Source organism: Siphateles boraxobius, unplaced genomic scaffold, assembly GCF_051911475.1.
Source record: "Siphateles boraxobius isolate OS27281-9 unplaced genomic scaffold, OSU_SipBor_1 65, whole genome shotgun sequence".
Taxonomy (NCBI): Eukaryota; Metazoa; Chordata; class Actinopteri; order Cypriniformes; family Leuciscidae; genus Siphateles; species Siphateles boraxobius.
Genome location: NW_027509192.1, coordinates 21,577,970 through 21,602,500, shown reverse-complemented (window position 1 = coordinate 21,602,500; position 24,531 = coordinate 21,577,970). Strand labels below are relative to the sequence as shown.

Genomic DNA, 24,531 nt, shown 5'->3' with positions numbered 1-24,531 from the left:
AACTTCTGGCAGTTATGTATTACCAAAACGGCTAGTTTTCTGGAAATATAAATAAAAACACTGTAATTTTTAAATAACTAAACACTGTGTTGTCAAAGTGGATATTGTGCCTTTATAAATGATCATATACTTGCATGTGTCATTATATTATTAACATTTTTCCAAGTTCAAATGAAGTTACAAAGTTTTAGACCAGCGAATGTGTTTTTTTATGTCATAAGAACAGTTGCATCTGAGGCCGTAAGTGCATTGCATTACGCTTTCATGAACTTACAGATTATAAAGTCTACTGTAGCTATATGGGCGCTGTATTTTTCTGTCATTTGGCCGAAATCTCATGTTATTAAATATGAAGAGCTACGCACAGGTTCCTTAAGACGGCACTGCGACTCGACGACAAAAGCTAGACTAAAACACGCTTCTCTGCTCCTGAAATACATAAAACATTTTACAACAAGCATTTATACAGTGTTTCTTGAGCAAAGAAAACACTGTTATTAAAAGAACCAGTTGTTTATTTATCCTTACATTGCAAACAAGCAGAGACGGTGCGACTCTAACTCTCGTGCGGCACTTCCTTCATGATAGAGACGGGGCGGAGATGAGGTTTGATTGACAGATTGAGGATCCAATGGAGTTACGAGATTTAGTCACAAGCTCTTTTTAATGTTTCATTCTTTAAATACTTGCAAAACCCACAGACTGACGTAGAGGGAGACCAATAGTAATGATTTATGGAAAATGCCTATGCATTAATCCGACTCTGTCTACAATAAACCAAAGCCAATGGGAAAATCCTATTGGATTTTTTTGTTGAGGGAACCAGGCTGCTGCTAACTTGTGAGTCGGCCTACAAAAATATGTCATCCCTGCAGAACTATATTGCAAAAATAACTAGATTATTTAGATTATAACTAGATACACTCGCATGTGAAGGCTTTGTCGAATTGGTGGAGAATTTGCACAATCTCATTAGTATTCATTCCAAAACCTGCACACTTTACCTTTAAGTCAGGTTTTCTACTGGTTGTTTTCTGTATGACACTGCTTCTGTTTTCTCGTGACATTCTGAATGAACACGAGCCTGTTGTTCACCGGCAGCTTAAATGAAGTCTCAGTGGGTGGCAAGCCTACATGTTTGAGGAAAAACTGTCATGTTGGGATACATGTTATTTTCCTCTCAGCATGAATCTACACTCTTGGCTGTCTCTCTCTTTGTCTGTCTGTCTTATTCCTCCTCCCGCTGTGCTAAATGAGCAGCGTCAGCACATGTGCGGATAGTTCCAGCCACGCAGGAGAGATACTGAGATCGAGACATGCTTTTACCTGACCAAACATTCGTGTTTAAATCTCCTGTCTCCTGTCAGTATACTACATGTTTTACTTTAGCTGTGTTGTGATGTTGTATGTGTGCTAACTTTATGCCAAGAATCCACCACACACACACACACACACACACATACTCAACACAGTCTGCAGGAGTTCAGTTTTTGGCTTGTGTTGGCTATTGCTATGGATAGGGTTGCCACCCGTCCCTTAAAATACGGAATCGTCCCGTATTTGTGAAATAAACGCTTCGTCTCGTTTTGATTCAATACGGGATGCGGTTTGTCCCATATTTCCGAGTTGTCTTAAACGCATCATCCCATGCAAATCATTCCACCCGCATTCTGCGAAGACTCGTCCTATTCTACCCTTGATTGGGTAATACCATAGACTGTAAAAAAATGGACAAAGCGTCTGTGACGTCACCCATAGACTTTCTGAATAACGGTTCTGAGGCCGTTTATGGGCGGCGCCATCTTTGAAAATCTTGGGAAATCCTAACCCCGCCCACCTTCTAGCCAATCCATATCTGTGACCCTGGATGACAAAACCAGTCATATGGGTGATTTTTTTGAGATTGAGATTTATACATCAATGTATTTCCATTAATGTATGGTTTCTTAGGATAGGCCAATATTTGGCCGAGATACAACTATTTGAAAATCTGGAATTAGAGGGTGCAAAAACTCGAAACATTGAGAAAACGCTTGTTGTCCCGTATTTCTGAGTTGTCTTAAACGCATCATCCCATGCAAATCATTCCACCCGTATTCTGCGAAGACTCGTCCTATTCTACCCTTGATTGGGTAATACTCGCTCCCATTGGGGTTTGATTGGTTTGTTTAATACCATCAGGTTCAGGGCCAATCAGAGAGTTGATAGCAATGCTAGAGCTCAGAGAAATCAAAGCACCGTCTCACAGTTCTTCTCCCGAATCAGATAGTGTGTAATGACAGGTTTTTAATCAGCTCAATAATGTTCTGATTGATTACGTTCTCATATGCTGCCTATGCCCATTTGTTAAGAAATAATGTTACAATGCAAATTAATTATATCCATATATTATGGTATGATTTGTTTATTATGGTTAAGGTACACAGTCAGAGACATGCATTTTTTAAATAAGGAATAAGAGAGAGATATATTTAATACATATTTAATAATAAAAATGTGCACGTGTGAAGAAAATAACTTATGCTTAACAAATCTAGATAATTTCATCCTTTAATACTATAGAATTAATAATAGGTCTGAATACATAAATAAATAAATACATAAATAGATTTTCTTACCAATAATAAAAATAGTGTTATCATTAAATTTAGAAATGTTTGTAGATTATAGGTTATTTATGTGTGGTGTCACTGTTTGGATGGTGTTACATGTTTGAAAGACAAACAGCTACTCAGTGCTGCACGGATTGACAGAAGTACACTTATAAAAAAAAGTAGGCCTGACATAGTCCAATACTGCACAGTACTACTTCTGATCTACTGATGTTTTTGATGTTCAAGATCCTTTGCTAAAGTCTCCTGCACTATATATTTTTTTCCAATCAAATTTAGTATTTGTTTGAGTATCAACGCATTTGTTTAATTTATAGTGAATAAGTTATTTATAGTATATAAGTTAATAAAGTATGGTTAATATCTCACATACATCTCCGACGAAAGGCATTTTTTTTTGTGGTCTCATTGTCACACTTTGTTAACATTGTTTGTGATAGAGAGTGATTGCATATATTCACACTTATTTCAATAGCAGATAGCTTATTATAATGTCCATTGATACTGATCTTATTACTTTCCTGAAAATATGTTTTGAGTTATGATATACCACCATTGGCATACCGTCGGGCCTGTGGTCATTGTGGCCCCGAGGGCTTTGGCCCCCGCTGTGCAGGCGTCCCTTATTTTTTTGTATTGAAGGTGGCAACCCGGATATTATCAATGCCAAGTACACTCAATGATTTGTCACCAACAAATGTATTAAACAAGGGCGTAGTTTGAACATCTTGGCATGTTTTCGCGTCGGAATAGGAATAGGAACAGCTCGCGCAAATCTTGGAGCACGCTGGTTAACACACGCACAGTACAGTGATTTGCGCGCCACGAATTCACAATATACTGGACTTCAGTCAAATTGCGCTGATAATTGGTCCATTCAGTTCGGACGGGAACATAGCGCATATAAAAGCTCTGAAAGTGCAATGTGTATAATTAATTAATAGTCTGACTATGTTTCCATTAACCATGGTATAAATTTTGGGGGGGGGGGGGGATAAGTCTGTCAATTATTATTCATTTTTTTATTAAAATATATGGTTGTATATGGTCGCATCTTGTGTATTAAACCCATCCAACGCATCTGCGCCCGGCACATTTTTGACATGACGCTCAACCCATACCTGGTAAAACAAGTCCCAGCTCGCCACTGATATACAGTCTACAGTGCTTAAAGTGGCCTGGACTTCATGATGTCCCTACATTAATGCTAGAATAGGGGCATTTTCCATCGTTTTTATCATTTAGGTCAAAATAGTTTGCTTCATAATTTAGAAAAAGTATTAGCACATCTCTCCTCAACAATCCAGTTGTATTGCAGAAACCTCCTTTCTTAAGTCTTAAATTAGGATCTGACAATTTCTATCGTGTGTGTGTGTGCGTGCGTGTGTGTGTGTAGCTGGTCAGTCATATAATCATCCCCCTGTCCTGATATTATCATATTCAGAAAGTGACATTTTAATGGATATGTCCCATCCATCAGTGTTTGAGTGTGTGTACTCCTGACAGCTTTACACCTGGTCCCTTCTCTGAGATCTGGGGCTCTATATGTGTGTATATATACACACGAACGCCACTGCTGTTCTGTTCAGCCTGTAAATAATATATATTATGTGGATCATGTGTCTCTAGATAATTTGTAAAGGTAATGTACTGTACATATGCAATGGCTGTTTTAATTCTGTGTGGATGTGGAGGATCTGCGGAGTGTTTTGACCACAAGCGTGTGTGTGTGTGAGGGAGGTGAATAATGCATAAATGTAATTTCTGGGATACTGCTGTATAAAATGTGCTTCACTGAGCGGAAGCAAGCCAAAACCCTGCAGGCAGTGTGTGTGTGTGTGTGTGTGTGTGTATGTGTGGCCTGGTAAACCCAACATTATGGGGACAAAATGTCCCCATAAGGATGGCAATATCTGAAATCCTTGTTCGTGTGGGGACATTTTTTGGTCCCCATGAGGAAAACAGCTTATAAATCATACTAAGTGATGTTTTTTGAAAATGTAAAAATGCAGAAAGTCTCCTGTGATGGGTAGGTTTAAGGGTAGGGTTAGTGTAAGGGAATATAATATACAGTTTGTACAGTATAAAAATCATTATGTCTATGGAAAGTCCCCATAAAACATGGAAACACTACATTGTGTGTGTGTGTGTGTGTGTGTGTGTGTGTGTGTGTGTGTGTGTGTGTGTGTGTGTGTGTGTGTGTGTGTGTGTGTGTGTGTGTGTGTGTGTGTGTGTGTGTGTGTGTGTCATACAAAACTGCATTAAAAGGTCTGCTATGTTACTTATGTAAACTGTGGTTTTAAATGTCTCTGGATGTCTAATTGTTTACAATGAACATGGAGATCATTAAATATACAAGTCTGTGTGCTTATGTTTTCAATTATTGACACACAAGTCAATTACGTGTTACTCAGTTTTTTAAATCTGCATGGATTCTGAATTAAAATAAATTTTTGCTGTCATGTGCCCATAAAACAGGAAATTATAAAAATATCAAAGACGCTTGTAGTTCCTCATGACTGTGTCAGTGCACCAGATTTTATGTAATGAGAAAGGTTTGATCAGTTTGTTTAATCTTCATTATTTTCACAATGAATTTAAAAATAATAATAAAGTCGTTTATATTCACATATCAAAAGGAACAACATTATATTACATTTAAGTGGGAGGTTACACCATTTTAAATTTAGAGACATAAAAAAATGTTTAAAGTATATTTTCAAAAAAATAATAAATATATATAAATATAGCCCAGCGATAACAAAAAATCTAATTTTAATTAATTAAGCACATTGTTTTTAATCTAGAAATGTATTCTCTTGATCGTTTTGGGCAATGAACATTAAAGTCCCTGTAAAGGCAATTAAAAAAAAAAATTCTAAACACATTATAAATGTTAGAAATGTATTGCTAAACATATTACAAAGACTGTGAACTGTGAAGTACTGAATTGTGGAGTTAGACCGTTAAACAGTTTTTCACCATTGCTATTTTCCGGAATTTTTGGGCGGGTCTAAAACGGGGCTCGATGACGCACTGGAGCCCCTGAGCTCCTGGACACGCCCCTACTTGATGACGCACTGGAGCCCCTGAGCTCCTGGACACGCCCCTACTTGATGATGCACTGGAGCCCCTGAGCTCCTGGACACGCCCCTACTTGATGACACACTAGAGCCCCTGAGCTCCTGGACACGCGCCTACTTGATGACGCACTGGAGCCCCTGAGCTCCTGGACACGCCCCTACTTGATGACGCACTGGAGCCCCTGAGCTCCTGGACACGCCCCTACTTGATGACGCACTGGAGCCCCTGAGCTCCTGGACACGCCACTACTTGATGACGCACTGGAGCCCCTGAGCTCCTGGACACGCCCATACTTGATGGCGCACTGGAGCCCCTGAGCTCTTGAGCACGCCCCTACTTGATGACGCACTGGAGCCCCTGAGCTCCTGGACACGCCCCTACTTGATGACGCACTGGAGCCCCTGAGCTCCTGGACATGCCCCTACTTGATGACGCACTGGAGCCCCTGAGCTCCTGGACCCGACCCTACTTGATGACGCACTGGACCCCCTGAGCTCCTGGACACGCCCCTACTTGATGACGCACTAGAGCCCCTGAGCTCCTGGACACGCCCCTACTTGATGACGCACTGGAGCCCCTGAGCTCCTGGACACGCCCCTACTTGATGAGGCACTGCAGCCACTGAGCTCCTGGACACGCCCCTACTTGATGACGCACTGGAGCCCCTGAGCTCCTGCACACGCCCCTACTTGATGACGCACTGGAGCCCCTGAGCTCCTGGACACGCGCCTACTTGATGAGGCACTGCAGCCACTGAGCTCCTGGACACGCCCCTACTTGATGACGCACTGGAGCCCCTGACCTCCTAGACACGGCCCTACTTGATGACGCACTGGAGCCCCTGAGCTCCTGGACACGCCCCTACTTGATGACGCACTGGAGACCCTGAGCTCCTGGACACGCCCCTACTTGATGCCGCACTGGAGCCCCTGAGCTCCTGGACACGCCCCTACTTGATGACACACTGGAGCCCCTGAGCTCCTGGACACGCCCCTACTTGATGACGCACTGGAGCCCCTGAGCTCCTGGACACGCCCCTACTTGATGACGCACTGGAGCCCCTGAGCTCCTGGACACACCCCTACTTGATGACGCACTGGAGCCCCTGAGCTCCTGGACACGCCCCTACTTGATGACGCACTGGAGCCCCTGAGCTCCTGGACACGCCCCTACTTGATGACGCACTGGAGCCCCTGAGCTCCTGGACTCGCCCCTACTTGATGACGCACTGGAGCCCCTGAGCTCCTGGACTCGCCCCTACTTGATGAGGCACTGCAGCCACTGAGCTCCTGGATACGCCCATACTTGATGACGCACTGGAGCCCCTGAGCTCCTGGACACGCCCCTACTTGATGACGCACTGGAGCCCCTGAGCTCCTGGACACGCCCCTACTTGATGACGCACTAGAGCCCCTGAGCTTCTGGACACGCCCCTACTTGATGACGCACTGGAGCCCCTGAGCTCCTGGACACGCCCCTACTTGATGACGCACTGGAGTTCCTGAGCTCCTGGACACGCCACTACTTGATGATGCACTGGAGCCCCTGAGCTTCTGGACACGCCCCTACTTGATGACGCACTGGAGCCCCTGAGCTCCTGGACACGCCCCTACTTGATGACGCACTGGAGTCCCTGAGCTCCTGGACACGCCCCTACTTGATGACGCACTGGAGTCCCTGAGCTCCTGGACACGCCCCTACTTGATGACGCACTGGAGCCCCTGAGCTCCTGGACTCGCCCCTACTTGATGACGCACTGGAGCCCCTGAGCTCCTGGACTCGCCCCTACTTGATGAGGCACTGCAGCCACTGAGCTCCTGGATACGCCCATACTTGATGACGCACTGGAGCCCCTGAGCTCCTGGACACGCCCCTACTTGATGACGCACTGGAGCCCCTGAGCTCCTGGACACACCCCTACTTGATGACGCACTGGAGCCCCTGAGCTCCTGGACACGCCCCTACTTGATGACGCACTGGAGCCCCTGAGCTCCTGGACACGCCCCTACTTGATGACGCACTGGAGCCCCTGAGCTCCTGGACTCGCCCCTACTTGATGACGCACTGGAGCCCCTGAGCTCCTGGACTCGCCCCTACTTGATGAGGCACTGCAGCCACTGAGCTCCTGGATACGCCCATACTTGATGACGCACTGGAGCCCCTGAGCTCCTGGACACGCCCCTACTTGATGACGCACTGGAGCCCCTGAGCTCCTGGACACGCCCCTACTTGATGACGCACTAGAGCCCCTGAGCTTCTGGACACGCCCCTACTTGATGACGCACTGGAGCCCCTGAGCTCCTGGACACGCCCCTACTTGATGACGCACTGGAGTTCCTGAGCTCCTGGACACGCCACTACTTGATGATGCACTGGAGCCCCTGAGCTTCTGGACACGCCCCTACTTGATGACGCACTGGAGCCCCTGAGCTCCTGGACACGCCCCTACTTGATGACGCACTGGAGTCCCTGAGCTCCTGGACACGCCCCTACTTGATGACGCACTGGAGCCCCTGAGCTCCTGGACTCGCCCCTACTTGATGACGCACTGGAGCCCCTGAGCTCCTGGACTCGCCCCTACTTGATGAGGCACTGCAGCCACTGAGCTCCTGGATACGCCCATACTTGATGACGCACTGGAGCCCCTGAGCTCCTGGACACGCCCCTACTTGATGACGCACTGGAGCCCCTGAGCTCCTGGACACGCCCCTACTTGATGACGCACTAGAGCCCCTGAGCTTCTGGACACGCCCCTACTTGATGACGCACTGGAGCCCCTGAGCTCCTGGACACGCCCCTACTTGATGACGCACTGGAGTTCCTGAGCTCCTGGACACGCCACTACTTGATGATGCACTGGAGCCCCTGAGCTTCTGGACACGCCCCTACTTGATGACGCACTGGAGCCCCTGAGCTCCTGGACACGCCCCTACTTGATGACGCACTGGAGTCCCTGAGCTCCTGGACACGCCCCTACTTGATGACGCACTGGAGTCCCTGAGCTCCTGGACACGCCCCTACTTGATGACGCACTGGAGTCCCTGAGCTCCTGGACAAGCCCCTACTTGATGAAGAGGTCGATTAATTTTGTGAAGAGCCACCTTGATGGAGAGCTGAGGATCACCACCAAAACCCGCCTCTGTAGCGATCATTTTACACGGGATAGTTTTATAAACTTTCGTCGGAGACAACTGGGATTCATTGATAATACGCTGTTACTGGTGAATGGGGCCGAACCGACTATCTCCCGCCTCGGCCTTCATCCTCCCGTCGCGCAGACAACTGGTGCCATCATCGGCAGTGCGTGCCCACCAATGAGTGTAAGTTTGTGTGCTTATGTTATAACGTTAATTAACCTAATAAGCTGCTAGGAGCATCCAAACAGGCTGTAGCGGGTGACAGTTGAGTGTGGCAACGGCAGCTTTACCGCGAGTGGGCGTGGTTTCAGCGCAGCCAGCGGACACGCCCCCAGCGTTTGAGAGCAGAGACTACTGCTAATTTTTCAAGATTTTAATAGCTTTTTTTATGTACTTGCCGGCTTTTTTTATCATTCAAATTTGGCTGGGTGGCTAATAACACATTTTTCTGTGATATGACAAACTCAGAACACAACACATACTTAATTTTGACTTTACAGGAACTTTAATCATGTCAAAAATGCATAATTTACCCAAACATATAATCTCAAACACAAACACATTTGCATGCTGATTATACTCACAGGTCAAAGCGTAAATTCTGTCTCTCTTCGAAGAAGTAATCTAGGATGAATTTGTGCACAAAGTCTGGATTCAGCGTGTTATCGATGACTTCTGTCCTGCCAAACTAAACAATAGAACAGCAAACATCACATAACCATGAATAAAAGTAATGTATGTTAAAAAATAAAGGTCTGAAAATACAGTACCTCTCTCCACTCCCTGTTCGCCACTGTCTGAGTGTACAGCACACAAACTACACAGAAACAAAGTTACAAGAAAAGATATATGATGCATTGAAATTCAACCTTGTTAGAGAGAAGAGTGAAAATAGCAGCCCTGGTTTGTTTGTGTGTTTGTTTTGGTTTGTTAATCCAGCAAATTAAGAAATCAAATATGCACAAAAGGCAACACAATAGTTGGAGCTCTTGAGACATTATTGGATGATTTGTCTTGCATGCAGTGAGAAGTGTCATTAACACACACACACACACACACACACACACACACACACACACTCACAAACACACACACTCACAAATACACACACACACACACACACACACACACACACACACACACACACACACACACACACACACACACACACACACACACACACACACACACACACACACACACACACACACACACACGTCTCCCAGGACAGATATGAGTACAGGTGGACATAAAGTTACACTCTATAAACTCTACGAGGCTCTAGGGTCCAAACCCAATATAAAGGTGTAGATTATGCACGCTCGGCAGACGATGATGGCCTTTTTTTAATTAGGCATATTTTTAGACACAGTGTGATGGCAGGTATTGGCTCGTGTTTAGAGGAAGGCCCCCGGGCAGACAAACAGATGCTCAGAAACAGAATTATTTCGTCCGCCTGCCGTTGCTTGTGATATGAGTTGGCGAGACTTGTGAGCACGCATGTGTGTGTGTGTGTGTGTGTGTGTGTGTGTGTTTGTGTAAAAGAGAGAGAGAAATCTGCCTCAGCTGTCTAAATGCACTCAGAAACTCTTCTAATGTTCATTCTGTCAGCTGGGTGTTCAGACACATATGGCGACCTGGACAGTTTCCAAAAATACACACACATGCACAATAACATGCAGTGAAATTTACATACAGGACTATAGATGAGAGCACTGTCATAGGTCTATTCTTTGTTGTCATAGAAACCTCCTTCACATTAGAAGTTGGGAACAACCATCCTCTGGGTCATTTTTGGCCCCAAGGACATTCAAGTAGGCCTGTACCATATCGGAGAAAACTGACATTGACATATTTAGTTTTTCTGCAATATATATTGCAATATATATTCTGGCTTGAATATTTAGAAAGAATAAATCATTCTAGAAAGATTGGGGTGATTTTGTAGGAGAGTGCATCTGCATAGAAAATTATAAACAAATTATAAGCATAGATAAATACAATAGAACAAACTAAGACACAAATGAAATAAACAGTGATTTATGTTTTTCAGATAAGTCTAACAGTATTCAGGTACAGAAATTGAATAATCAGATGTAAAACAACACTGCATAATTTTAACTGTATAAATGAAATATAATGAATCTTTGTTAAAGCTACAAAAGTGTATGTTGTTTGATTAAGACTATGATGACACACACACAGCAGTATTACGCTGCTGTCACTTTAAGACCGAATGCACCAAACCATATAATGATACGCATAATAAGAGAATTTTCTTTCTCAAAGGGAAGCCATGTAATGTTTTTGTTTTGTTTTGTTTTTTCAGTTATATTGCTACTTGCTTTTACTTGATCAAAAAAAGAAACCATGACTGAAGTCTAAAGCATTCATGAATATTTAAGTTTAAGTAAGTCATTTTCCAGTGTTCTCCAAAATAGGGACGAGGTTTTTCCTTTGCTCCCACACATGTTAGTGGCTGTTCCTCACCATTTATTTACTTCATCTTAATGTTAACGTTATTCACTATTAATGTTATATTATAATACATTGCAGTTCATATGAAAGATAAGTATTTGCAGTATGTATTTTTATGGTGTGTGTGTATGTGTGTTTGTGTATGTGTGTGAATGTGTGTGTGTGTGTGTGTGTGTGTGTGTGTGTGTGTGTGTGTGTGTGTGTGTGTGGTGGGACGGGGGTGGGGGGTTTGGGGGTTCGTCACCCACGCACTAACCCCCCAAACCCCACCCCCAAATCCTTCTTGTCGGTTATTGGCTGAAACAGTTTGTTATGTTTCATTAGCCCAGTTTGTTTATGTTGCCGTTTGTGGAGCCTGGGGTGTCTGCAGAGACCGCGTGTTTTACAGTGTGTTCAGAGGACAGGCAGCTAGCGGATAGTGAGGAGATGTTTGCTGTATGTGACAAAAAACGTTTTGGCCTAAAAAACGTGTGACATCGCTTAGAGCACTTTTAAACGAACAGTTTCTGTTCAGGTTTTCGGTCGAAATCTCGGATCATCCTGGTTAGTTTACCTGAAGTGGTTTGCTCTGATGATTGGTTCTGATAGGACGTGCAGTGTTAGGTGCTTCTACATCAGTGTTATCACCTGTCTGATTTTAGGGATACGTAATGGGTCGGGTTAGGTTTAGGGGTTGCGATTTTTGGAAAGGAATGTTGTTCCAGGATCAACAAAAAATATGTTGACCCAGGAACGTATTTCTAACTCGACAAAATCAGGACAAGCCGCAATGATAGAGAAGCATGTCCATTGGCTGTGACCTGCATTTATTATGGCCAATCACAAAAGTCGATATTGCACAACCAACAGTGGAATACTCCACTGCATTTTTATTATACACTGAACTCGGATAGCTTTCGTAGGCTATTGAGTGAATAAAATACAGAAATCTTTCATTTTCCTAAAAAATCTAACCAATTTGAACTGGAAAGCCATCCCCTCTCAAAATTATAATGAGTTTTTCAAGCAACATGGATGAATGATTTCTTTTTTGATGGTGTATTAAATTACACACAGAGACAATTTCCAGGGCCTTCATCATCACGGTCATGATGAGCAGAAGAACTGTAGGAGCGCCGTCTTATATGTGCTGAGTCTGAGCTGTGCTGACGTGATGGGGCCAGTCACGCAGCGCTACAACTCCTCCTAACACACACCGGCCAAAACACACTGGAATCCGGGACTCCAGGCGGCTAAAAATAGCCTCATCGCTCACTGCCAGTGTGTGTGTGTGTTTTGTGTGTGTGTGTGTGTGTGTGTGTGTTTTGTGTGTGTGTGTGTGTGTGTGTTTTGTGTGTGTGTGTGTGGCCATCCACGGCGCTTGATGTCATATTGCAGGCAGTATAATTTGTGTGTTTAGGGGAAGGACCATTTCTTGATGCATTGATGTCTTAATTCAAGCTTACTTGTGTCTTACTTTGTGTCATGCTTTTTATTATAATAAGTCCCATTTACATTAGGATCTCAAATAAGGTCTCTTTAATATCCCAGGTATTTCTTCTGCACAGCAGTGACCGTGTTTGCATGTACAAAATATTTCAATTAATATCCATATTCTGGTTAAGCCTTTACTCTAAAAATGAGGTTAACATGTTTCACATGTTCCTATAGCAGAACAGGCAGAACATGACGCTAGCAAAAGCAAGATCAAGGGTTTGATTCCCACGGAACACACACATGTAGTTTAATGCGCTGTAAGTCTTTTTGGATAAAAGCTCACCCTTTTCTTAATCTTAACACCCTTTACTATCACCCTTTTAATGGCAGAAATGTTAGTCAATGTAAGTCAATGAATGTTAATCACTCAAATGTAAGTAGCCATTAGCATTAGCATTGCATTTAGGTAAATCTCTAAAATGTAATGTAAAGAAAATGTAAAGAATGAAGGTGTAAACACAACAAGCTAAAAATATCCAGATACTATCAGGCGTATCAACACCCATGTCAACTACACTTGCGCATACAACACAATTTTGCACTGGACCTGCCCGTTGTTTTACACATTTGAAAATCTAATGGGAGAAGCAACAATGCACTACTGGAGACCGCAACAACAATATTGTTGAATGCATTGATGAATGCTTTTGTGAAGGGGTTGAAAATTCTGATTTGAAAAATGATCATCTACTCACATGTTGTTCCAAACCTGTAAGAATTTCTTTCTTATGAACACACAATATGATATTTTGAAGAATATGGGTAGCCATACAGTTGATGGGCCACATTGACTAATACCATGGAAGTCACTGGGGTCCATCAACTGTTTGTTTACAGACATACTTCAAAAAATCTTCTTTTGTTTTCAGCAGAAGAAAGAAATTCTTACAGGTTTGGAACAACATGAGGGTGAAACAATTATGACAGAATTTAAATTTTTTGGGTGATCTATCTCTTTAAGAGATACCTGAAATTAAAGCACATACAAAGTACAAATACATTTTTACATAACTTCTAAGGAGAATTAGTGCAGACCATGGCCAAAGCCAACACTTTCTAGTGTGCATGCATGTGTTGGCCATCTGTGTTAGTGCACTGGTTTGACCAATGGGGACCCACATTTTCCCATGGTCATTATGCCCTGACCCAGTTTCTTTTAGCATTATACCTGCATGCAAATTCTTCCCAGCTAACACACAAAGTTACGTACTGTAATTTAGTGGTACTTTTTGATAATTTCATGAGTCATGACTTACTAATTGACAACGTAACTACAACGGTTTTCTCAGGCATTCCTTAACCTATGTCTGACAGAAAGAGTCAATAGCTTTCATGCATGTCTTTCAAAATAAAAGTCTTGATTCAGGGAAAAAAAAACATGTTGTTGTTGTTTCTTTGACCCTACCAGAGAAACACTGCGCTAAACGCTAAGAGTTTGCGCCAATAGTGAAATATACTTTGAGCTTAATGTTCCAGTGTAAAAAATTCCCCAGAACTTCTGACACTTCCAGTCCAGGCTTATTGGAAAAACGTGCCAGTGGCGACATTTCTGCAAAATTATATTATGTTGCTTCTTGCATGTTTTGCGACGCTTTCGAAGCAAAATATCCAGTGAGTGACACTAAAAGCTTGTTCGGTTTTATCCAAAACAGATGAATGTTTGGAAATTAAATGTGCTAAAAGTTTAATGCTCGTGTTTGAAAAAAGCACCTAAACTAGACTCTACCGTAAACCTAACCAATAGTGTTAACAAAGCGAACATTAAGTAAAAACACATTTGCTGAAGCAACCATGCCATTTAAGCTTACTTCTACAGGCATCTGAGCTTTATAGCTTCTATCTGTAATGAGTGGCTGCACAATAGAAGTGCATGAAGATGAAGATATATCACTAAAGTCTTTAATTCAGAAGTCACAGTACAAGAGACACAGGAAAAACAACCACAAAGCGTTTACGAGACAAGGCAAAGAACAGAACAGGGAGTATAAACACACAGGAGATAGGGAGGTAATTAATTAGACAACATGTGAATGGGATAAATAATCAGACACACTGGGAAAACTGGCACTGAACTAAAACACAATGAAATATAACACTGATGCTATGCTAAGGGGTAATTAAATGTTACAAATCATGTAAAAATATACCATCTTTTATAGCGCATTTCACACACGCTTGGGATTTTAGTTTTGCTTTCTCTGGCAGCACAAAAATCAAACATATCCTAAATATCTTGACACTGCAGAAGATCACATGCGCTCTTCAGGCCTTTTACAACAAGTGTCAGATGCTTGAAGCATCAGGAGAAAACATGAAGATATTAAAGCGAATGACTGTGTCTTTCCTGCTTGTGTCCCACATCCCTCTCAAAACACAGAGCGGGAAATATAAAACGAATGGTTTTTAAATAATATGTAATTTTGTTATATTATTTAGGTTACCAAAATGTATTTTTTTCAATATTTATTTCAATGTTTTACAGGCTGTAGTGTGGTGTTTCCCTGATGGAAGTGCTAAAATAAACACAAGTGTCTATTACAAAATGGAGGTTTAAGTTTAAATAAATTCCTTTATATAGAATAAAACAAATAATAGGCTAAATAGAATAAGGTGTTGTTGGACTTGCTAGGAAGAATTAGCGCAGCTCACATTTCAATAAACGTGATGTGACATCCCAGTAAAATCTCACATTTGAGTTTTAACAAGCTCCATATTTCGCAGTATTCTTTTAGATTGATAATAACGGGTAAAAGGGCTAATACATTTTGCTTCTATTATTCTTTTTTCCACAAATTCTTAACCCAAAATACGAGATCAGGCGTGCGCTTCTGTCCTCAAGCTCATGTAGTTGTGCGCTCCAGACAGAGATACTCCAGTTGCTGGGAACACTTTAAAGGCTAAGAAGAAGCAAAAATATGTATTAACCCCTTAAGCCCTCTTTTGATAATTGACATTAAAATGCACTATACAAACTTAAATGGCTGTAATTCAAGAATGCTTTGGAATAAAGACCTAAGTTTGGTCTTGTTTTAAAGAAAACAATCAGCAAATTATTACTGAAGTGAAAGCACTTCAAAAAATTAACAAGTTATGGAAGTTTACATTTACAGTAAATCAAATGTACTATATATATTTTTTAATATAAAATAAATATTTTACAAAACATTTTTTACTATAAAATTACTATAAAATGAAAGCTATATATCTAACCAAGTTCTGTTCCAAATTTAAAGTTGATATCACAAAAATTGAAGTTCCCATGAGATTTTGTTTAGGCGTTATACCAAAAATAGCCACCGGGTGCCATTGAATTCCATTGAATTTAATTGTATGCATTCTGCCATAACAAATGAATAAATTTCTATCCAAATATCACTTCTGTCACTAAATATGGAACCTTGAGACTCAGACCTTTCTGACAATATGTGTTTTGTCAAGATTAGAAAAGGTTTTCATAATCAATTATGAAAGATGATGCCGAAAAGGGGAGGGGCCAAATAAAAAAATACTGTTTCTATGGTAACGCAACGTCCAATTTCAAAACGGTTTACACAGGATGAATTCTGAGTTCGTAAGCTTTCAAATGATACCTAATTTATGATAACTACTAAAATATGTGATATAATAATAAAAAAAAAATATATATATAAAACAAAAATATATATTTTACTTTTTAGAGGACTTTTTTCACTTTACTTTTTTATAGTAATAAAGATATTATTATATCTTTTTTATTGACAAATAATAGACTATGTTTTATAATGAACTTTTAGCATTAAAAACCAAAGTTTCAATTATTAAAAGTGTGTGTGTCGACTTTTTGTGACAAAGGTCAGAAACTCCGTTAATGACAATTTTTTGAGGCGCACTCTTGTCATAAATACATATATTACTGTTCATACATAATTTGTAAGAAAAAAACAGCGCTAAAATATCTATTTAGGAGTCTTAGACCTTTCCAACGATATATAGTTTGTCATGATTAAATTAGGATTCAATAGTAATATTTTGAAGTAAAGTTATTTGTCCCGCAAGCGGGACAGTGACAGTTAAAGGTTAAGTATAGCAAGGTTGGGTTCCTTCAACTGTCCATCCTATTAAAAACGACAAGGCTAGGCTATAAGATAATAGTAAAAAAAAAAAAAAAGATGAAAGAAAAAAAAGAGTATTGTATTTCGCCAGATTTGATAGTGAAGGCCTAAACATATTCAAGTTCGAGTGAAAACTGTTTCGAGGGGGGTGCAGGTGTGCGGAAAACAACAAAAAAATGAATATTTGAATCCCAAAATTGACAATCGAATATCAACGCACCGAACGAATACTCCAATATTTGGGTTCAGCCCTAGTAACGGTAAGGCATCTTGGATGACCACTTGTGATCGGTTCACTGAAAACGCATCTTAATACCAGATGGAAACAGGCTTTCTCTCTCGCTCGCTCGATTTCTGGGAAATTGTTTAGAATTGGCAGGCGTCAGGGAGCCTTTATCAATATGCAAGATCAATATGAGATCAATATCTACCAGACCTTTTGGGAGAGGTGGGATGTCAGCATATATACTCAACATGTGTAATGTATTTGTGTGTTATCGTCTCTGACAGCATGTTGAAGCCGCTCAGAAGCCATTTTCTCTCTCTTCTCGGAAAGCGGCGACGGAGTAAAACCATCTGCTAGTTTGGGTTTTCCAGGAAATGCGTGTCCTCGCTGCATCTCTGCTTCTCGTAATTACTAATGTGTTTTGAGCATGTTATTTTTTGACAAACATGGATTTGATATTGTAGTTTTGAAAACAGATGGATCGTAAGGTAATAAATGTTTATTTCTTAGCCAGCAATTATTTAGTGAAGTGATTGATGCCCATGAGTGAGTTATGTAGATGTTTTTATTTCTAATATTCCAACAGACAGCCAGCATTAGTTTTTGACGGACGTGAAAACATGCGTAAGGGGTGAACTATGTTTGATTTTTGGGTAACTATAAAACGTGCTGAAGGCATTCGAAATTTTTATTTCATGGCTTAAATAAATGACATGTTGCTCAGAATTAAATGACATGTTACTCAGAAACTCAAAAATGTTATATTCAGCTGTTGCAAACGCGTTGACTTTTGAAAGTCAAGTTCATTTCTTTACCAGGAGAGCAGTGGTTTTGATGCACAAAGTTGTTTTTATTATAACAAAAATATTATATTTAAACTTGAAAACTTGGTCATGTTGTTACTTGTGCCCCTTTCACACAGCGCGTTGATCCCGGGAAATTGCCGGGAAATTGCCAGAATGCCTTCTGTGTGAACGCAAACACGACCCGGGATCGATGCCGGGTTGGGAACTAGTAACATTGCCGGGATCAGTCCCGGAACGCATGCTGTGTGAACAAAAGCCGTAATCAATGCCGTGTCGTAATGATGACGCTAGTGAAACGGTACGTAATGCGCTAGTTTATGATCGAATCAGAGAAACAAATGCACAAGCGTGGTTTCTCCAGAGAGAAATCGCAGCTCATAAGCAAACTATAGACGCTGCTGAGACATTACATGTCACATCGATGTCACGTGTCTTTACGGGATTTTTACGGGTTGTGTGTGAACGCACTCTCTGATTCCAGAAAATCACTTGCAGTGTGAATGAACCAAAGTCAAACGAACCCGGCTCAAATCCCGGGTCACTTTATCCGTGTATTTTCAGGAATCTCTGTGTGAAAGGGGCTTAGGTCACTTTTTAAAACGAGCACCCCACACCTCAAGTGCAATACTGTATCAGATGAGCCAAGATGTTGGAATTGTAGCTTCTAGTGTTCATTTCAGCAGGTAAAATGTATGTTAATTACAGTATGTATTTGGAGTTATGCAAAAATGTAAGCAGAGATCCATTTTTCTAGTTTTTTTTTTCTTAAATAATTGGTTAGACCACAAGGTGGCCACACTGGCCTGGCCCACTGTTTCTCATTCGAGAAACCACTGGAGACCAAAACAACGATAGACTATAGATACAGTAGGCCTACCTGCAACTACAAAGACGTTTTTATTGGTCAAAACGTCTGCAAAGAGAAAAATCAAACTTTCTATTGCATATGTGTGTAACATGTAGGCCTATGCTTTGTTTGCCTGTCTCTCTTGTCATTTGGTCCAGTTTCTAGTTTGTTCCTTTGATTGTTGTGTTCAGTTCACCTGGTGTTTTTGAATTCTCATTAGTTCCCAAGTTTAATCTATACATTTAAACCCTGAGTTCTCCCTTGGTCTCTGTTCGTCTTCGTTTGGTTGTGTTCCTCCGTGTTCTCCTAGTATTTATTATTAAAGTCTGTTCCAGTGTATTCTCCATTGTGGTGTGATTCATTATTATAGTCAACCACCTGTGTTCACAGTTCACACACATTATAAAGTGTTTGGCTTTGACGTCAAAAAAGTATACTTTTTGCTTAATGTTCCAAACTCGAAATGTTCCCAAAACTTCACAGACCTCAGTACACCTAGAGCTCAGTGCACCCCACACATGGGGCTTAGCCAATCAAAAGAGAGGTCATTTGCATATAGAACTCTTAAAGTGACAGAAAAAAACAGTCTGTTTAATACGAATAGCCAGAGAGGGAATGGAAAATGGTCATGAAAAAAAACAACTAAATTAAGTCTGTTGTTAGTAAAGAAAATAAACTAATATTATATATTGACTTCCAGGGGTATAATGTTGCAAAGGTGTTATTCCTTTAAAGGAAGGAAGAAAAGTTATGTACTTTGCAAACAATCTAATAATTGGCCCAAATTCAAGATGAAAATAGAATTGTCTTAGCAGAAAAAACAATTGAAACAAAACCTTTTAGAGCATATAATGTGCATGTGAGCACGCGCATGTGTGTGTGTGTGTGTGTGTGTGTGTGTGTGTGTGTGTGTGTGTGTGTGTGTGTCAGAAACAGTCAGTGTAATCAGCCATACAGCAGAATGAACAATGCAAGCCTGCAGTCAAACGCATCTGTATGTTCATTAAAGCTGTGAATGTAGCTGAACACAACATCTGGATTACACAATACAGTTGCAACCCACATGAACATACAACACGTGAATATGCAATCAAAACAAAACCACACACACAAATACAAATGCGAATAATACCCTTATACATATGAAAGAAATTCCTGTATCTGCTGTGTGCCAGCATGTGCATCTTCTTTTATATGCAGCAGAGTATTATTCCCATTTGTATTTGTATAATTCATGCACAAGTTTTCTAATAACACAGAATAAACATGAAGGCAGGCAGGTAAGATTTCACACACTAATGACGCTCCCTACGGGGATCAGGGCTCTGCTGATGAGTGTGTTAACTGCATTTTTCTAGTAATGAGATTTCAGTCGGATGTGCTAGTGCTACGTGAGCTTTCAGATAAAGCCATCTCTGTACCCACAATGTTTCAATGCGTACTAGAACAAACAGACAAGCTTCCTAACATGTGACGTGTGAAACCAAAGGCTTACTTGGATCAGACTTTGAGAAGGTGTCTCTGTCCAAGAGGTTTCTGTGGTAGAAAGAAAGAAATGAAGAAACAGATTTAATAAAGTCCACTTCAAAGGGTTTTAAAGAAAATCAAGCTCTCCATTACTCAAAATAAAACATTAACCAAACATTATGAACTCTGAATGAATGATGTTAATTAGCATATGCTAAAATTCATTTAAATACAATTATACACAAAGTTTTGATACAAATACACACTCTGCATCAAGTCTTACATGTTGGTGGAAATATCAGTGGTTTTCCTCCTATGTTCTGTGGTGTTTGGTTTGCCAACTATCCCAAGATGAAATATACATCATTGTGATTCAATGCATGGCAATGCATCTCAGTGTCATAATTGAGTCGTGATTGAAACTGTGCCAAACGCACAAGAGAGACTAGAAAGTGAATCTGTGTTATCACTCGCAATCTCATTTGCAGGGATCACTTTGTACCGAGTGTCTGAGAGAAGCGGCTCTGACTGACAAATTTGGTTTTCAGAGGTTTGTCTAATTTAGATGAGTTCTTCATTAATTACAGGAGTTATGTAAATCAACAAATAAATACATAAACACAGCAATCCAGGACATGAAGTATCAGTGTAACAATGGGAGAGAAAGAAATGTGATATAGCATAGTATCAGGCATAGAATCACTGAAGGAAATCTCACTCACACACACACACACACACACACACACACACACACACACACACACACACACACACACACACACACACACACACACACACACACACAGTGGTGTAGTCTAGTTTTTTGTAGTGAGTATACTGTGATATACCAGTATACCGCACATAGATTTTCAATGGAGGGACAAAAAGCTCTCGGACTGAATCTAAAATATCTTAAACTGTGTCCTGAAGATGAAGGGTGAGTCATTAATGACATCATTTTCATTTTTGGGTGAACTAACCCTTTAATCGCCATCTAACTCAGCCAGTAAAGAGCTGCATTTAGCCTTAGATGTTATATGAATATGGTCCCTGAAGCACAGGTTTTATCAGCTGACAATAAAAAGACTTAAACATTATAAGCACAAATAAACATTTACTTTTTAAAAACTCTTGTGATATTCCTTTAAAATTATGTTTGAATAGATTTGATTATTATTATTTTAAAAAGTACATCTTACTATTCAATTTCTTTCATAATTCCCTCGAGTTACTTTATTTATCTTATAAACTTAAAAGTTGATGATGATGCCAAAAAGATTTGCATGTGCAGGGTAAGATTTGTACGATTGTAAATTCAATTTATATTCATATTTATTTTGTTAGCGTGAAGCTGCAGTTTAACAATACATGAATTACACTTACAGTACTGTACAAAACAATAGTAAATGTTGCAAATCTTTTTTCTCACACTTAAAACATAATTTACACCTTTACAGTGCTTTTCTTGTGCATTCAGTTTATTTATTTATTACAGTTGTTTCTCCCTTGTTCTCTGTGTAATTTCACAGAATCAAAACACAGATTTGAATAATCCAGCAAGTGTGGTTTGGATCAGTCAAGTGTGTTGTTCTGAAGGACCGGGACGTTTCTGAAGCCATGGCCAGATTAGGACAGAGGACAGAATCTTCTGCTTCATCTTTACTGAAATAAATCACATGCATGTTCCTTGAACATGTAGTTGATGTCATGAATACATGAAGTATTCATGTAAGTGTCATTAAGTATTCTGTCAAACTGAAGCAGAAGAAAGTACATAATGTGCCAATGACTATTTGCATAGTGTATTTGTACATGTTACTCAGTAATAAAAATTGTTAATAGATGTAATTTGACATTTTTACAATAAAAACTAAAAAACTTGCATCAGCTTAATGTTTTTTTGTTGCTGTTATTGTTGTTGTTTTTTAAATTGTGTAGACCGGATAATTCCCTTGTATCCTTGATGATCATAGCTTTGCTGTTATACTAAAACAGTCTTTGCCTACTTGAATGTTAAATAAAAAATATAACATAATATTTCAAAGAACACAAGCTGCAAAAAATAACTTTTGGTGGTGGTTTATCACGCAAGTACTTTAAAACGCCAATACAATGCGAATGAACTTCTGGAAACGCATGTCCGGTTTATTTGTGTGGATTGCAAGTGTCGTCGCAGGAAGAGGAATCGTGCAAGTCTGCAGAACCTTCTCCATCTCTGAGTGACTGAGTGAGTGGAGGCGGGGCTCATTTGCATATTCATAGAACAGTGAATACTAAATGAGGCAAGGGTGTAATTCAACCTATTTCAAGGCATGAAGAAATGTTTTTCAAGGAAAAATGCATAAATATTTAATTTTGGTGATCAAAGATGAGTTTTAAGGGATAAAATTATTGACTACAGGGGGACTTTAACTAAATATAACCCATAACCCCAAATAAAACCAATAGCCTTTAACTCCAACAGAATATTGTAAAACCAATCGACCAGGAGCCCAACTCAATATATAACTCAATATGTAACAACACCTAACTCAATACAATATGCACAACTCATATAATCAATGGACATAGTGTTAAATCCAACAAACAGAAACACACGCTACGGAGAATATAGGAGAACATACATGCTAAACTAAGACGATAACAGGCAGGGAATAGAACAAAACAGGAAGAATATATACATAACAAGATGAGACACGGCTGAGACTAATACGTAACTAATGAGGACATAATCAGTAACCAAGGAACCCGAAACTAAACAGAGCTGGGAAACAGGAACTAAAGGAAACAGAACAGAATGTCAAAATAAGAGTCCATATGACAGAGCATAAACGTGACAGAGCTATAACCCCAATGAATATATAACCCATAACTCTATGATTCTATGCTCAGCGTTTAGATATGTTCAGGCACTCAAGTGACGCAGACAGAAGCTCTTACGCACGAACAACACTATTTACACAAATAATGTGCTTGCCTTGCCTCACTGTACACAGGATGTGTGTTAGGTAAGAGTTTAAGTTATTGCGCAGCTGACACCATCCAATATACAGTACTGTCCAGCTGATGTCATCAACAACCATTCACAATTTAGAGGTAGCTCACACAGATACACCGAACTCAGAGAATGTGCAGATACGGCATATACTGTACCTTTGTGCATATACACTTTATGAGACAGCGTGCTCTGCATGATCACCCAGAAAATCCCTTTGAACACTTATGGTTTAAATTTGAAGACTAAACACGAGTCTCCCCTCTCTACGCCATAGATCCATGTGGCCGACCCAGCCATTACAGTGCAAAGCCCAAACACCCAGGAAACACTCCAAAACCAGAATATCCTCATGAAACATTTACACGGCCGTTCCCCCACAAAACAGCACATTCCCATTTCAAATCCCAGCACACATCAAACGCTCTCCATCACATACAAGCCCGACTGCCAATCACTTCCACTGACACTGCCGGTCCTCTTATGATTTTAATCAATGTTTATCTCTGGTCCTCTTCCGGACTCGTTCCGCATTCATATTTAGAGCATGGTGGCACAACACTGAGGAATAATTCATAAGGAATGTAATTGTATTGGCACTAATGAGGACGTGCCTCCTGAGGGACTTTAATATGTAAAGTCCCAGTCAAAACTCGCACTCGGTAAAGATCACCAAATTTGACGAGCACATCAAGACTGACATTATAACAGTATTAATAACACATGAAATCTTTATTGATTCCAAATTGCAGGATTGTGAAGGTATGGCTTTTAAAATATGTTTGATAAAGTCAGGAGTGGAGAAAACATTCAGTAACACTTTAGTTTAGGATACAATTCTCACTATTAACTAGTTGCTTATTAGCATGCATATTACTAGGATATTGGCTGTTTATTACTTATAAAGCACATATTAATGTCTTATTCTGCATGACCAAATTATATCCCTTAATTCTACCCAATACCTAAACTTAACAACTACATTACTAACTATTAATAAGTAGTAGTTGGAAGTTTATTGATGCGAAAGTCGTAGTTAATAGTGAGAATTAGACCATAATCCAAAGTGTGACCAAACATTCCTAATGAACACTATTAGAAATTCATCATTTTAAATGGAGGATTATGGAAATATTGTCAAAGATATGTTGAATTAGGGCCGCAACAATAGTTACATTAATAATAAAAATAAAAAAACGTATAAGAAATATTATGAAAAGAGGATTTAAAAATATATATATATTATTAATAACCAATTTAATTTTGTATTTCCAAAACAGTTCCAATAAATGAAGTTCTTGCAATATCTCCA

At 40.2% G+C, this 24,531-nt stretch overlaps 1 protein-coding gene across 1 annotated transcript in view; it reads right to left on the bottom strand.

Moving 5' to 3' along the window:
* The window catches only part of cpne8 (copine VIII), a 73,412-nt gene that overhangs the window by 46,166 nt on the left and 2,715 nt on the right, over nucleotides 1-24,531 (bottom strand). Inside the window, exons 2-4 of the mRNA XM_077211486.1 lie at nucleotides 20,253-20,293; nucleotides 9,604-9,650; nucleotides 9,418-9,521 (exon numbers count right to left, since the gene is read on the bottom strand). Of these exons, the coding sequence (XP_077067601.1) occupies nucleotides 9,418-9,521; nucleotides 9,604-9,650; nucleotides 20,253-20,293 (192 nt within the window). The remainder of the gene's footprint in view (nucleotides 1-9,417; nucleotides 9,522-9,603; nucleotides 9,651-20,252; nucleotides 20,294-24,531) is intronic.